This window comes from Tachypleus tridentatus, chromosome 13, assembly GCF_004210375.1.
Source record: "Tachypleus tridentatus isolate NWPU-2018 chromosome 13, ASM421037v1, whole genome shotgun sequence".
Lineage (NCBI taxonomy): Eukaryota > Metazoa > Arthropoda > Merostomata > Xiphosura > Limulidae > Tachypleus > Tachypleus tridentatus.
This window is the reverse complement of record NC_134837.1, coordinates 15463854-15478439: the sequence shown is the minus strand read 5'-3', so window position 1 is coordinate 15478439 and position 14586 is coordinate 15463854. Positions and strand designations below refer to the sequence as shown.

At 34.9% G+C, this 14586-nt stretch overlaps 1 protein-coding gene across 3 annotated transcripts in view; it reads left to right on the top strand.

The window, feature by feature from the left end:
- Positions 1-3622: 3622 nt before the first annotated feature.
- The window catches only part of LOC143238248 (uncharacterized), a 34925-nt gene continuing 23961 nt past the window's right edge, over positions 3623-14586 (top strand). The window contains exons 1-2 of one of the 3 annotated variants that reach the window (XM_076478321.1): positions 3623-5803; positions 6188-6378. In XM_076478321.1, coding sequence (XP_076334436.1) covers positions 5686-5803; positions 6188-6378 — 309 coding nt within the window. In that variant the 5' untranslated portion in view covers positions 3623-5685. The other 2 variants (XM_076478320.1, XM_076478319.1) reach the window with 2 other exon arrangements.

Below are 14586 nucleotides of genomic sequence, written 5' to 3'. Positions count from 1 at the left end.
AATAAAGTTTCATATCTTTAGCTATAAGTAAGAAGTAAGTGGGTTTCAAAGACCTGCAGAAGAAATACAGATATAAATAAACTATGTAGGTTTAATTTTAAGATATGCACTGATTGGATTATTTTATATCATAACGATCGAATTGAAAAATCAAGTTGCATTGAAAAATGATCTTAAAATGTTTTTATCAAAACATACTTAAATTTGAGCTCTGCTGGTCTTTTTACTACCTATAATGTTATTAATTTAACTGGCTTATGTCTTGATACTAGGACATTTTACTTCACGGTTTTCGATTTCGAATTACATGAAAATTCGACTACCAAGTAGCAGTCTTGTGGAACCTGCCTTGTTCATGATTTTATTCATTACTCTACATTATTCGTAGAAATTAAATTTGATGAAGTCAAATATAACTCACAAATATAATTTGGAAAACAGTTAGGGTTCAATGTTAGTTTTCAAATCTCAGTTTCAGGTTGTTGTTGTTTTTAATTATCGAACCTTGTTTATTGTTGGAACTACGTTTTACAACAAAGTTCTTTTCATCTAACCACATCATGATTACACACACTGGTAAACAACTTATACCCTTAAAGTTCATTCATTCTTTCCAGTAACAGTGTAAAAGTTCCCAATTTTCACTACTGATTTTAAGACTATATAAACTGACACTTAATTATATAAAGCTTTCAAGACGTTTTCGATTTTATTTCTCAAAATATAATTGTCTTGGCTTATAAACGTAAGACTGGCATAAAAGGACAGTATAGTCACATTAAATTCATTTCTGGTAAGAGGAGTGTACAATCCATTTAAAAATGCAGTAAAATGTTGTCAAGTAATCAAAGATAAAACCCAGTTTCTTAACAACACATGTTTTATCCTTTCCATTTCTTTATGAAAAGGCCTCGCCTGGTCAGGTAGTTAGGGAGCTCGACTCGTAATCCGAGGGTCGCGAGTTCGAACCCCAATCACATAACAAATCCTCACCCTTTCAGCCGTGGGGTCGTTATAATGTACTGGACAATCCCAGTATTCGTTGGTAAAAGAGTAGCCCAAGAGTTGGCGGTGGGTGATGATGACTAGCTGCCTTCCCTCTAGTCTTACACTGCTAAATTAGGGACGGCTAGCACAGATAGCCCTCGAGTAGCTTTGTGCGAAATTCCAAAACAAATGAAATAGGAAACAAATATTTTGTTTCGGATGGAAGAAAATTAAATTCGCTTACATACATATCAACAAGATTACCGATTTTCTATCAAAGATACAAATTCTTACAACAATGTAACGTCATCCTTCTGTTCAACAAGATTACCGATTTTCTATCAAAGATACAAATCAACAATGTAACGTCATCCTTCTGTTCAACAAGATTACCGATTTTCTATCAAAGATACAAATCAACAATGTAACGTCATCCTTCTGTTCAACAAGATTACCGATTTTCTATCAAAGATACAAATCAACAATGTAACGTCATCCTTCTGTTCAACAAGATTACCGATTTTCGATCAAAGATATAAATTCTCACAATAATGTAACGTCATCCTTTTGTTCAACAAGATTACCGATTTTCTATCAAAGTTCCAAATTATCACAATAATGTAACGTAATCCTTCTGTTAAAAAAAATTACCGATTTTCTATCAAAGATACAAATTCTTACAACAATGTACGTCATCCTTCTGTTCAACAAGATTACCGATTTTCGATCAAAGATATAAATTCTTACAATAATGTAACGTCATCCTTTTGTTCAACAAGATTACCGATTTTCTATCAAAGTTCCAAATTCTCACAATAATGTAACGTAATCCTTCTGTTAAAAAAATTACCGATTTTCTATCAAAGATACAAATTCTTACAACAATGTAACGTCATCCTTCTGTTAAAAAAAATTACCGATTTTCTATGAAAAATACAAATTCTCACAATAATGTAAAATCATCCTTCTGTTCAACAAAATTACCGATTTTCTATCAAAGATACAAATTCTTACAACAATGTAACGTCATCCTTCTGTTCAACAAGATTACCGATTTTCTATCAAAGATACAAATTCTCACAATAATGTAACGTCATCCTTCTGTTCAACAAGATTACCGATTTTCTATCAAAGGTACAAATTCTCACAACAATGTAACGTTATCCTTCTGTTCAACCAGATTACCGATTTTCTATCAAAGATACAAATACTTACAACAATGTCACGTCATCCTTCTGTTCAACAAGATTACCGGTTTTCTATCAAAAATACAAATTCTCACAATAATGTAACGTCATCCTTCTGTTCAACAAAATTACCGATTTTCTATCAAAGATACAAATTCTTACAACAATGTAACGTCATCCTTCTGCTCAACAAAATTACCGATTTTCTATCAAAGATACAAATTCTCACAATAATGTAACGTCGTCCTTCTGTTCAACAAGATTACCGATTTTCTATCAAAGGTACAAATTCTCTCACAACAATGTAACGTCATCCTTCTGTTCAACAAAATTACCGATTTTCTATCAAAGATACAAATTCTCACAATAATGTAACGTCATCCTTCTGTTCAACAAGATTACCGATTTTCTATCAAAGGTACAAATTCTCTCACAACAATGTAACGTCATCCTTCTGTTCAACAAAATTACCGATTTTCTATCAAAGATACAAATTCTCACAACAATGTAACGTCATCCTTCTGTTCAACAAAATTACTGATTTTGTATCAAAGGTACAAATTCTCTCACAACAATGTAACGTCATCCTTCTGTTCAACAAGATTACCAATTTTCTATCAAAGATACAAATACTTAAAACAATGTCACGTCATCCTTCTGTTCAACAAGATTACCGATTTTCTATCAAAGACACAAATTCTTACAACAATGTCACGTCATCCTTCTGTTTAAAAAAAAATTACCGATTTTCTATCAAAGATACAAATTCTCACAACAATGTAACGTCATCCTTCTGTTCAACAAAATGTCGATTTCTGTCTTGATTTTGTAAGTGGGGTAGCTACCCTCAAAATATGTCGAAAAAAATGTTTTGATTTTCACAAAAAAGTAAAATAATCTCCTGTGTTTGCAGTAAGACAAAAAAACAAGACCTTGTGAAGGAGAAAAGAAACTGTTTATATTTCTTTCCATCCTACCCTTTTAAAGATATATGGTTACTTATGAACGAAAGAAAAGTTTATAATTCATTTGTTTTGGAATGATCATGCTACACTAACAAAACCGGTTTTACAGTTTTATTGTATTTTGCTTACCACACCATACGTGATTATGCTTCAATATCGTAAGTAATAATTAGAGAAAATTACTGTGATGTAAAGATGTAGGTCGAGTTAAACAGTCACATTTATGGGAGAATAAGACACGGTTTATTTATCCTATAACTGTACCGGACTAAGTGTAATAACTGTTATTAAACAGAATAATATAACCTTCTCGGACTCATCAGACAACGCTACCATATTAAGTCGAACAGTGAAAGATATCCTAAGGTGTGTGATTAACTCTGTAGACAGTTAGTTAGGTCAGTCAGAATCAGCAACGATTTCTGTATAAATAGAAATCGAAACCGTTCGTGCGATTGGCCGTTTTTGTTGACGCTGTTCCAACATAAAGCTACCCAGTGGGTTATATGTACTAGATTTGCCGCGGGGAATCGAATCTAGAATTTTAGCTTTGTAAGTTAGTAAACTTACGGGTGATCCGCTGAAGAACTGCCGCTTTCCTCTTTTTATGTTTTATAAAAAACGGAATTATTATTTTCACCGTAGGTAACTAGTTAGAGATTAATATTGTGTGATTTGTCACGCGCACATTCAACGGAATATAACAAAACAAAAACACAATATAAGAAATTAAAATAACTTTGAATCTACCAATACTCTACAGAATTTTCGCTCGTGTTTTGCCATTTTTATTTCTTCATAAATAAGGGATTAATGAGTTTCTTTGCACTACAAATATACTGCCAGTGGTATCCAAACATTCCATATACTCCAGAAAAACCTTACGTACCATTAGGAATATGTAGGCCTTTAGACCTACAATATACAGTAAACTCCAGTATGCAGTATATTAGAATGTAGGTTATGCAGTAGTATACAAACCTTTTCACTCAACCGACTGGTAAAAATCCGACAGACCCCTAAGAGTGTATAATCATTTCTCAAACCTATACTAGAACACAAGTTATGCCAATATTTCACAAACATTTTTCACTCTACAAACTAGTAAACAGCATGCGATTTATTTGGAATATATAAGTTTACATTCATCTTTCCAAACGTAACTTCTTCAAATATCTTTCAAATGATAGCCATGAAGCTGGCTTACTATGGTTACATGAATATATATCCTATTTCTTACACATGTCTAACTTATATATTTCTTGAAAATTCTACACTTAACAATACATTTTACACACAAAAATTCCACGGTCTTTCAAAAACACGTCCCAATAGTTATGGTATTGTTTGAACCATCGAATCATTAAATAAATACATTTATGTCAAGCACACAAACATTTTAACAAAGTGTAAAATACGAATCGTAAGAGAGGAATTTTCTTATATTTGTATTAATTCTGAAAGCTTTTCTATGGTAACAGAGATAGAATCGTGGCAACGTATGGATTTAAGCATAGGCCAACTGAGATGGTGAAAATCCTAAAAATGGATCCGTTGCTCAAGTTTTATGACAAATAATCTTACAAGACTGAGTCAACGACTTGTTTCACTCACTTTTCTCGAAATTGATATTATATTTTTCGCGCCAAACCGTTTTTTTTTTTTTTTTCCTCAGTATTCGTATTTCACTATTGTATTCACCACTAAAGTTGTTTGGCTAGTAGACAAATTTAATATAACGTCTCGAAAGACGCTGCACCTAATCACAGTTTTTTTTTCTCAAACCACGAGAAGTAGTAAATAGCCTAAACAGTGTTTCACAAAGCACGAGATAACGAATCAATGACTCGCACGCACACACTTGATTGAACCTTTGTTGAAGTTGAGGCAGGCCTGACACCAGATCATTTGAGATGGGAGACAGACTTCCCTTCATTCAACGGATGTCTGGAATCACTATTACCACTTACCTCAACATCCTGTGGCACCTAACCATAGCTTGTGGAGCGTACACTAAAGATGAGATCAGTGTGGGATTAGGTAGTGATAGTTTTGAGATAAAGAACTTGGCAGGTCGCTCCTCCCTAACCATGGTCATCGTGCCTTCCCTAAAATTATTTGTTAGCTGTAAGCCTACTCACGACGTGGGGAAACCTGCAGACGTTATCAGCTTAATGACGTCATATGTGTTTGAATGATACGCCTAGTTGCGTCAATATTTCAAACTCCTCCTCTATTGTGTAGAAGGGCCAATAGTAGGTATTGTTAATGGCGGGACTTTCAGTTAACAGTCTGTGTAATCTTCGAGGATGTCCTAAGTAATGCGCAGCCGCAGTTTCTGGGTAGGTTTGATTATTGCTTGTATATCGCTTAAAAATTGCTTAACAAGCAATTCACAGCGAATGGATAGTTATTCAAAACCAGCGAGCTGGCCGGACGGAAGTAACAAGTTGTCTGGCATACATGAGCATATTTGAGACACCCCTTGCGGTCAGTGTTTGCATGTCCTCACACTCCTGACCACTGGCTCGGTGTACCCCTTCGGAATGATAAATTGCCATTGGAACTCAGCGAGCAACAAGAGGTCGTTTCAGTTTGAGCCTCTAGTGGGGGAACACTTTCCGTCTAATCACAGGAGGAAAACCAATTGCCTCTCCCCGTCAAGTAGGTTTTTTTTTTTCTTTCGCTCACGTGTTTCACTCTGCTGTTTCAGAGTAAGCTACGGTTGTATTGCAGAGTTTAGTGGTATGACGGCTCTGAGCAGTAGTAATATACACGTACTTGGCCTATCTCGAACTAGTTTTAAGGCCATGTGCATTTCACTGTTGTGTCATATTAAGCAAAAAATGTTGGTAGTAAAACGCAAGTGCGGGTTTAGAATGTCCCTTAAAACGATAGGGCAAAGGTCAGGAATGACGTCGATTCAGTACGATTACAGTGTCGTCGTAACATGTATGTGTATTAAAACATTTTTTGTTTGGATCTTAATTTTTACAGATTTGCAGCGTGTTATCGTGGTCTGTGTTCTTACACTCGTTCCTGTTACAGCAACGAGTGCTCCTCTAGGATCTGGAGAAAAGCCACGCTGGGTGAATCCGTGTGGCCTTCCCGACCACTTACTGGATCCCGACTCAGACTTCCAGAATCTTCCGCCCTTTTCCTTGAAAGAACTCGTGTCGAAGGTCGTTGAAGTTACAGAATCGACGAAAAATCACGCTGAGTCAGTGGAAAACGAATTTGTAAGTAGTCAGATCTTGGAATAACTTTAAAATAATTTCTGGTGCATGTTACCCAAGTTCGTGTTTCACGCACTTGAATAAAAGCAGTGTTTGCAACACCGAATCTTTGCACGCTTGTTTTCATGTTTTTGCTCTTACATGTTGCAGCGTAACATGGAAAGGTGATGCTTTCTGGGAAAGTCTTCAGCAAGAACCGAAAAGGTTCTTCAAATTCCATGGTTCACGCGATCGTTTCGTGGTATTAAAGTACTAAGTGCGTTTTTGCACACGTGGCGTATCTAAGTGGTAATATCATGTTTCTGGGTAAAGACCCCACCTGTTAATAAAAACAGTATAAAAGAATACCCGTGAGTGAGATCCATTAATATCTGGTCTTCAACAACTCATCACTAAACACACGTGTTGATCACGTGTTGTATTTTCAGACACAAATAGCAAATACATGAGTCTGGAACTGTCCTGGCTTCCTTGTTTTTTTAAAGTTGTTTGGCCTATGATCTTTTCAGAGCGTTATATCTACACGTCTTACGTTCGGTTTTTAGTGTCAAAAATAATGACTTAGCTGTTCTATGCTTTAGTGTGTTTTTGCTTCGTGTGCATAACGTATTTGATGAATAGAATATTATATATACGTATACTGCTGCGTAGTTGTGATTTATTAGCCAGTGTACAAGTACGGCAAGGGAAGATTTCACGGTTTGCCCTGTGGGTGAGCTAGTTATGTGTTTCGAACGTTATGTTACAGTGACTTGCATGTTTTCTGTGTTCTCAAACCCTATAAGAATAATATATCTTAATTTATAACTCACCGTCATCTTTCCACCGATCTTCTAGTGAATGTTAGTATTTGTTACTGCTGATATTAATAACAATAGGAATAGCTCACCGATCTTCTAGTGAATGTTAGTATTTGTTACTGCTGATATTAATAACAACAGGAATAGCTCTTTAATACAGTTGGAACTTTTCTCACGTGCTACATTTGTATATATTTTTCTAACAAAGGGAGTGCAACGTATCTAAATAATATAATAGTGAGATCATTTCATTTAATACAAAAAAATTATTAAATAAATGATCCTAGAGGTCGCTACCTTAAAATCTGATGTAATATCCGGGAGAGTGACGAATCCTTGGCAGTTGCAACACATGGCAAGTTGTTACAAACTGAAATTCCAAAGTGCGATGGCCTTTTATTCGTCATCGTCTCGTTATGTAAAATATGCAAAGAATTCGTAGAGCTGATAAGTGACCTGATAAATCAATAGTTGCTGTACAACCACTTATAAAACAATTTGAAAGTCGTTTTGTTATATTAATCCGTATTTCTCCCCTCCGGAATATCTGTGTGTTACGAAAAGGTAACATTATTATTTTTACCTGCAGTTTCGTGCTATCGCATGGTATGTAAATCAAACGAGGTTTACCTATTTTAAAGAATTATAGTAGTAGTTGGACACGATGTAATGTTTGGTTGAGCTAGGTAGTGAGGCCAAAATTGCTGGTTGACCTTGAACAAAGCCGGCACAATAAAGAATGTTTGCAAGCTCTTATCTACCTGTTCAATGAACAGGCAACGATATTTCGGGTTATATAATGCGGTCCCAGCATAGAAATCGAAATGTGGTTCCCTTTCCATTCAACGATCCAATACTCAAAGTTATAATACGTATTTCACACTAAGTTCTAGTGAAACAATAAATCGTATTTTTCTACCTTAACAACGTGATGGAGTTTTCCATCACTTATAACAACTTACAAGACAGTTTGTTTTGTTGTTTAATTTCGCGCAAAGCTACTCGAGGGCGATCTGCGCTAGCCGTCCCTAATTTAGCAATGTAATTCTAGAGGGAAGGCAGCTAGTCATCACCACCCACCCCCAACTCTTGGGCTACTCTTTTACCAACGTATAATATGATTTACCCTCACATAATAACACCCCTATGGCTGAAAGGGCGAGTATATTTGGTGTGACAGGGATTCGAACCCGCGACTCTCAGATTATAAGTCGAGGGACTTACCCACCTGGCCGTGACGGGTCTACAAGACGAAACCTTGGAATCGATGATAAGTTAAACATTTTTAAATAACTGCCGTATTTATGTTTCGTTACATTTACATACCTTTGGGAATCTTATAAGCGAATATAAGAATAAATATTTTTTTATTTTTTTTAGTATCATGTAAACATAAGAGTGTTAAAGTACACCATATAAAATTCATAGACTGATTGGATTAATCACAAACGTGTTCGCTTTTCATATTTAGAAATATCTATCATTTTATATATACGTGCTGTTGTTTCTTAACCAGAATTATGAGTCATATTTACCTGTATAACTTGCAAAGCTCCGGTCATCTGTTCAAAATTACATCCGCAACCGCTTTCCTGTTAACGGCACGTGTTATAGCTGAGTAGCTGTTTAGACGCCCACGGGACTATCACGAGGTATACTCTCAACTGTGTGACCTGTGACCCTTCACTTAACAAAAAAAAAGATTCGTGTTATATAAGAATGTTAAATATAATTAACACTACAGGGTTTCTTTCAACAGCATGGGTCACACGAAGGACGTCTTTTATTTGTAAAAGCATTTTAACGAATAATAAAAATAATATTTTTTATCTCTGCTAATCGTATAAGTCTCAGCTCAAAACTATAATACTGAGTGATAATAGTTTAAATATGCAATTTACTGATTGGCTATCATTGGCCTAACCCTTTGAAGTAATATTTGATACTGAGAAATCTGAATATCACATGGAAAATTTTATTTTGATTTTATTTTTACAAGATAGTTCAGAATGTTATATGAAACAATGGGATATAGTGTTTTAAAGTGCAAGTAGTAAACGTATGAAACAATGGGATATAGTGTTTTAAAGTGCAAGTAGTAAACGTATGAAACAATGGGATATAGTGTTTTAAAGTACAAGTAGTAAACGTATGAAACAATGGGATATAGTGTTTTAAAGTGCAAGTAAACGTAAACGTATGAAACAATGGGATATAGTGTTTTAAAGTGCAAGTAGTAAACGTATGAAACAATGGGATATAGTGTTTTAAAGTGCAAGTAGTAAACGTATGAAACAATGGGATATAGTGTTTTAAAGTGCAAGTAGTAAACGTATGAAACAATGGGATATAGTGTTTTAAAGTGCAAGTAGTAAACGTATGAAACAATGGGATATAGTGTTTTAAAGTGCAAGTAGTAAACGTATGAAACAATGGGATATAGTGTTTTAAAGTGCAAGTAGTAAACGTATGAAACAATGGGATATAGTGTTTTAAAGTGCAAGTAGTAAACGTATGAAACAATGGGATATAGTGTTTTTAAAGTGCAAGTAGTAAACGTATGAAACAATGGGATATAGTGTTTTAAAGTGCAAGTAGTAAACGTATGAAACAATGGGATATAGTATTTTAAAGTGCAAGTAGTAAACGTATGAAACAATGGGATATAGTATTTTAAAGTGCAAGTAGTAAACGTATGAAACAATGGGATATAGTGTTTTAAAGTGCAAGTAGTAAACGTATGAAACAATGGGATATAGTATTTTAAAGTGCAAGTAGTAAACGTATGAAACAATGGGATATAGTGTTTTAAAGTGCAAGTAGTAAACGTATGAAACAATGGGATATAGTGTTTTAAAGTGCAAGTAGTAAACGTATGAAACAATGGGATATAGTGTTTTAAAGTGCAAGTAGTAAACGTATGAAACAATGGGATATAAACAATGTGTTTGTTTTAAAGTGCAAGTAGTAAACGTATGAAACAATGGGATATAGTGTTTTAAAGTGCAAGTAGTAAACGTATGAAACAATGGGATATAGTGTTTTAAAGTGCAAGTAGTAAACGTATGAAACAATGGGATATAGTGTTTTAAAGTGCAAGTAGTAAACACTTGTGTTACTTTGAGTCACTCTTTTCTGATCCTATGGTGTTTGAAATACTTGAACTCGTAAAAAAGCAAAACATTTTCAGGTGAGTAAAATTATAGAGTTTGTCTTTTAAATAAAATAGTTTAACATTTTCAGAGTTTAATGATACAACTATTAACAGTTCACATTAATATTACAATGTAATTTACTACTTTTTAAATAAGATTTAACTACACATTTAAACTCATGTGGTCTCCACTTTACGTATCTGAAAATCTACACACGTTCAAGATGTCGCTGAACACGCCCTGTAGTTTTATCTGTGGGTCTGTTTTAAACGATAGCCAATATCCTTATCCAACTCACAGCTGGACGAGGCTGTTAGATAGCAAGCTGCCTTTCCTCTCACTACTACTTTAAAATTCAATGTTCCTGAATTCTGTGTCTTTGGCATAGCTGTGTTTAGCCTACAAACTCACAAGTTCCACTCATATTCAAAATTACAATTGAACTACTCAAGTTATTTCCCATGTGATATTAAAAATGACAAAACACTGGATATCCGAGAGAGTTTTAAAATACGTCCCTGATTGGTTTGTTCTGAATTTTGCGCAAAGCTACAAGAGGGCTATCTGCGGTAGTCGTCTCTGATTTAGCAGCGTAAGACTAGAGAGAAGGCAGCTAGTCATCACCATCCGCCCCCAACTATAGGGCTACTCTTTTACCAACGAATAGTGAGATTGACAGTCACATTATAACGCCCCCACAGCAGAAGAAGCAAGCATGTTTGGTGTGACGAGGATTCGAACCAGCAACCCTCGGATTAACGTCCCTGATCTGTTTCAAACAACAAAATCTGAACTGCGTAGTGGTAAACGTGTAAGTTGCAGATAACATTTCCCTAACTCTACTACACGAATGGTATCATATTGAAAGGTACGTGTAATGGGTAAATGTGAAGTGTTCACATTACCAGTATACAAGTCGCAAGTTAAGGTGGAAAGTTGCCATTAGACTGTGATTACATTTGTATCATTTTGGATACTTACAAATTAAAGGGATCGTGTAACACTATTACACTTGATCTTGTAAAACATAAAAATTAATCACAAAATACAAATTATGTTCGTGTTCCATGGGAAGAATTAGTGGGCCAACTTAAGGTTCTGCTGCTCTCTATGTGTTTACTGTAAACACGCTGATTATGAAACGTTCCTAGAGTGTCCTATGGTGTAGAATCATAGTATTGGACACATCGTATCTGGCAGTTTGCTATAAACCACGTTTATACGTCTATATAGCTGAAATAAAAAGTTATCGCTCAAGTGGGATTTATATATAAATATAGGACTAAGCAATTTATATTATAATAATTTAGACACATTAACGTGACAATTACACTAGATATAAAGCTGCGGTGAAACAGAATGTGATAGAAATACGTTGAGGAAGTGTTTGGAGTTTTTTGGGTAACGTAGTGTCATCGAAAACTGATCTCGTTTTCGGAAAGGTATATAACAGCATATTTTGGAAGGGTATATAACAGCACATTTTGCCAAAACACTTTTCACACACTCATGTCATAATGATGTATTGCAATTGAGGATATAGAATTTCTAAAACAAAGATATCTTTTATGCTTTGTGGCAATGGGAAATTATGAAATATGAATCAACATAGGATGGCAGAAGCGTTCAGAATTGGCCTTGCAACAAGTCGTACTCCAGCTACGGTAAACTAAGGGCCAGATCTTGTAACAATTGAGAATTTATGAATACAGTCATCAGTGGCAGAAGCTGCTCATTTATCTCAGGCAACAGTAATCAACAGAATCTCCATTTGGAAACAAGGCCAATCGGGTATTGGTTCACCAAGATAAGGCTTAAAGACGTACTTTCAGTTCAAAAACTGTCGCATGCCTAAAGTAGCTGGAGAAACAAACGACAGTTCGTGTTATTTCGTAGAGAAAAGAGCATGTTAAGTTGTTCGATGTAGAGCACATGGAATAGTGTACAATGAGATTGTTGAATAGGTGCTGGAAAAGTCTTATCCTTGTACACTAGAAGATGGATTATGGTAAGCAAGCAAGGACGAGTGTGTGCTTTGAACATCACCACTTCAAGACGGAGCCTTTTGCAATGAAACCTACGTTGCAGGACTATTTGCAAGATGTTGCTCGTTAGAAAAGACACGATTGGAAGTTTTGAGTCTCCTAAATCGTTTCACTATAATGTGTTAACCCTTTATAAAAATATACATAAAATGTAAATAGCTGGTAGCCAAATTTATGAATTACTTCTTTTACCTTATTTCTTCAGCGTTTATATTCTAACAGAGAAGCTTTCTTCAACCGACACTGTTCCTCACTCCCTTATACCAAGTTCTATCAATCAAACAGTTTAAAAAACATGCACACACAGAGAAACTGCACCGCCCATCAGGGGAAAAGTTGGGGTAACCTGTACCGGCCATCTAACATTCCGAGAGATCCAGACAGTTTTAACTACTTAATCAACGCCATATGTGGATAACACACCTCAGCTACTGAGTGACCATTATGGCCATGTATATGTCCACACCAACTTGAGTACACATACGCCTTTTAAATTTCGTGGAGGAAAAACAATAAAATAACATTAAGTAACTACTTAATAAACAATGAAAACAGTGTGTTGAAAAATAAAATAGGACGAGGAGGTAACTAACTAGGGTGATCAACTTAAAGTTGTGTTTGTTCTGATTAGAAACATAACATGCAGTTATATAATAAGTTGAGACGATAAATTATATAAAATTAGGGCTTGTCTGCATCAACATACATATATATGTTTTGTATGTGATGTTTACTGTGCAATAATGGTTCTTTTAATCACTTTAATAAAGTTTTCACATTAGTATATCAATGTACTGTATTAGTGTTATAGGTAATTATATGTAAAACACACAGTCTATTTTAGTTTTACTGTAATACAAGTCACGTTGATATGTGCATAATAACGTACAGTTTTGGCCATGTGTAATAGCATATTTGGACATAAAGTTTGCAATATATGTATGTATATATACCCAGTAATATATATTGCTAGTATCAAAATACGTCCTCTTTGCGTTCTTTCATAACGGTATAAGTTTTCTTAAACACTTAATGTTTTTCTAGAAAAAAAGAACGCCTTCAAGGCACAAGCTAAACATAAATATTATTAATACATTTAATATAAAGAGTCGGTTTAAAATAGTGAGCTGTCACTAGAGGGTGCTATATGAAAAAAAAAAGCACAATTAAATTCTAAGACTATGGGAGGAACTACAAAGTGGTAAAATGAAAGATGCTTACTTGTACTAAGTGACATCAACCAGTAGCTGATATCTGTAATATTAAGCTGTGTCGGTTACAGTTAGTCCTAACATAGTGTTCTATATTAATACAACGAAGAACATTTTAGCAGGCTCGATATATTCATCTAAAATAATAGAAAGGAATGCGCATATCTATCTATAAACTGGAAACCAGTTTCTCATTGTTAATGTCAAGAAACCCTGTTTCGTTTATCATGTTAATCAAATTATGAATATTTCACTTTTGGTATTCTAATTTTATGTGAGAGAAGTGAAAGTTTTGGCTTATGTTAGGAAATATTTGGTGATATAACATTACACATTGCTGAGGAGCTTATGCTAAGAAATATTTGGTGATATAACATTACACATCGCCAAGGTTTCTGTTCTTAGAAGACTGGTCGTGTAAATTTACACGTAGACAATAGACTTGAAATTAAAAACTAAGATAATTCTTTTACATGGGCCTGACTACGTGACCAGACTAGACAGTTTGTCTATTGGACAGCTCTTTAGTTTTTATGATTCAAACCGGTCCGATCGCAAATCTTTAAAAACTGTAACTTCAGGTGTTGAACAGTAAGGTGGATAGGAAAAGAGCCTGATTATCTGTCTGTCTGTCTTCTCGAACTATCATAGTAGTTCCGACCAATAGTATTTAACTGAGTAGACATGCGTGACATATATGAAAGACTCAACCCCCATCCGTGGATCCCCCTAGTACAGCGGTAAGTCTACCGATTTACAACGCTAAAATCAGGGGTTCGATTCCCTTCGGTGGACTCAGCATATAACCCAATGTGGCTTTGCTATAAGAAAAACACAGAGAGACACAGCCTACATCCACAAACCCGGTCATTAACATATTCTGCATCTCGACGATATATATTAGCGTTAAGAATAACGTTATATAAGCTGATATAAAGAGAAAACTTAATTTAAGTGCAACAGACGTGCAGTTCTCAATGAATATCACTTCACAGTGTCA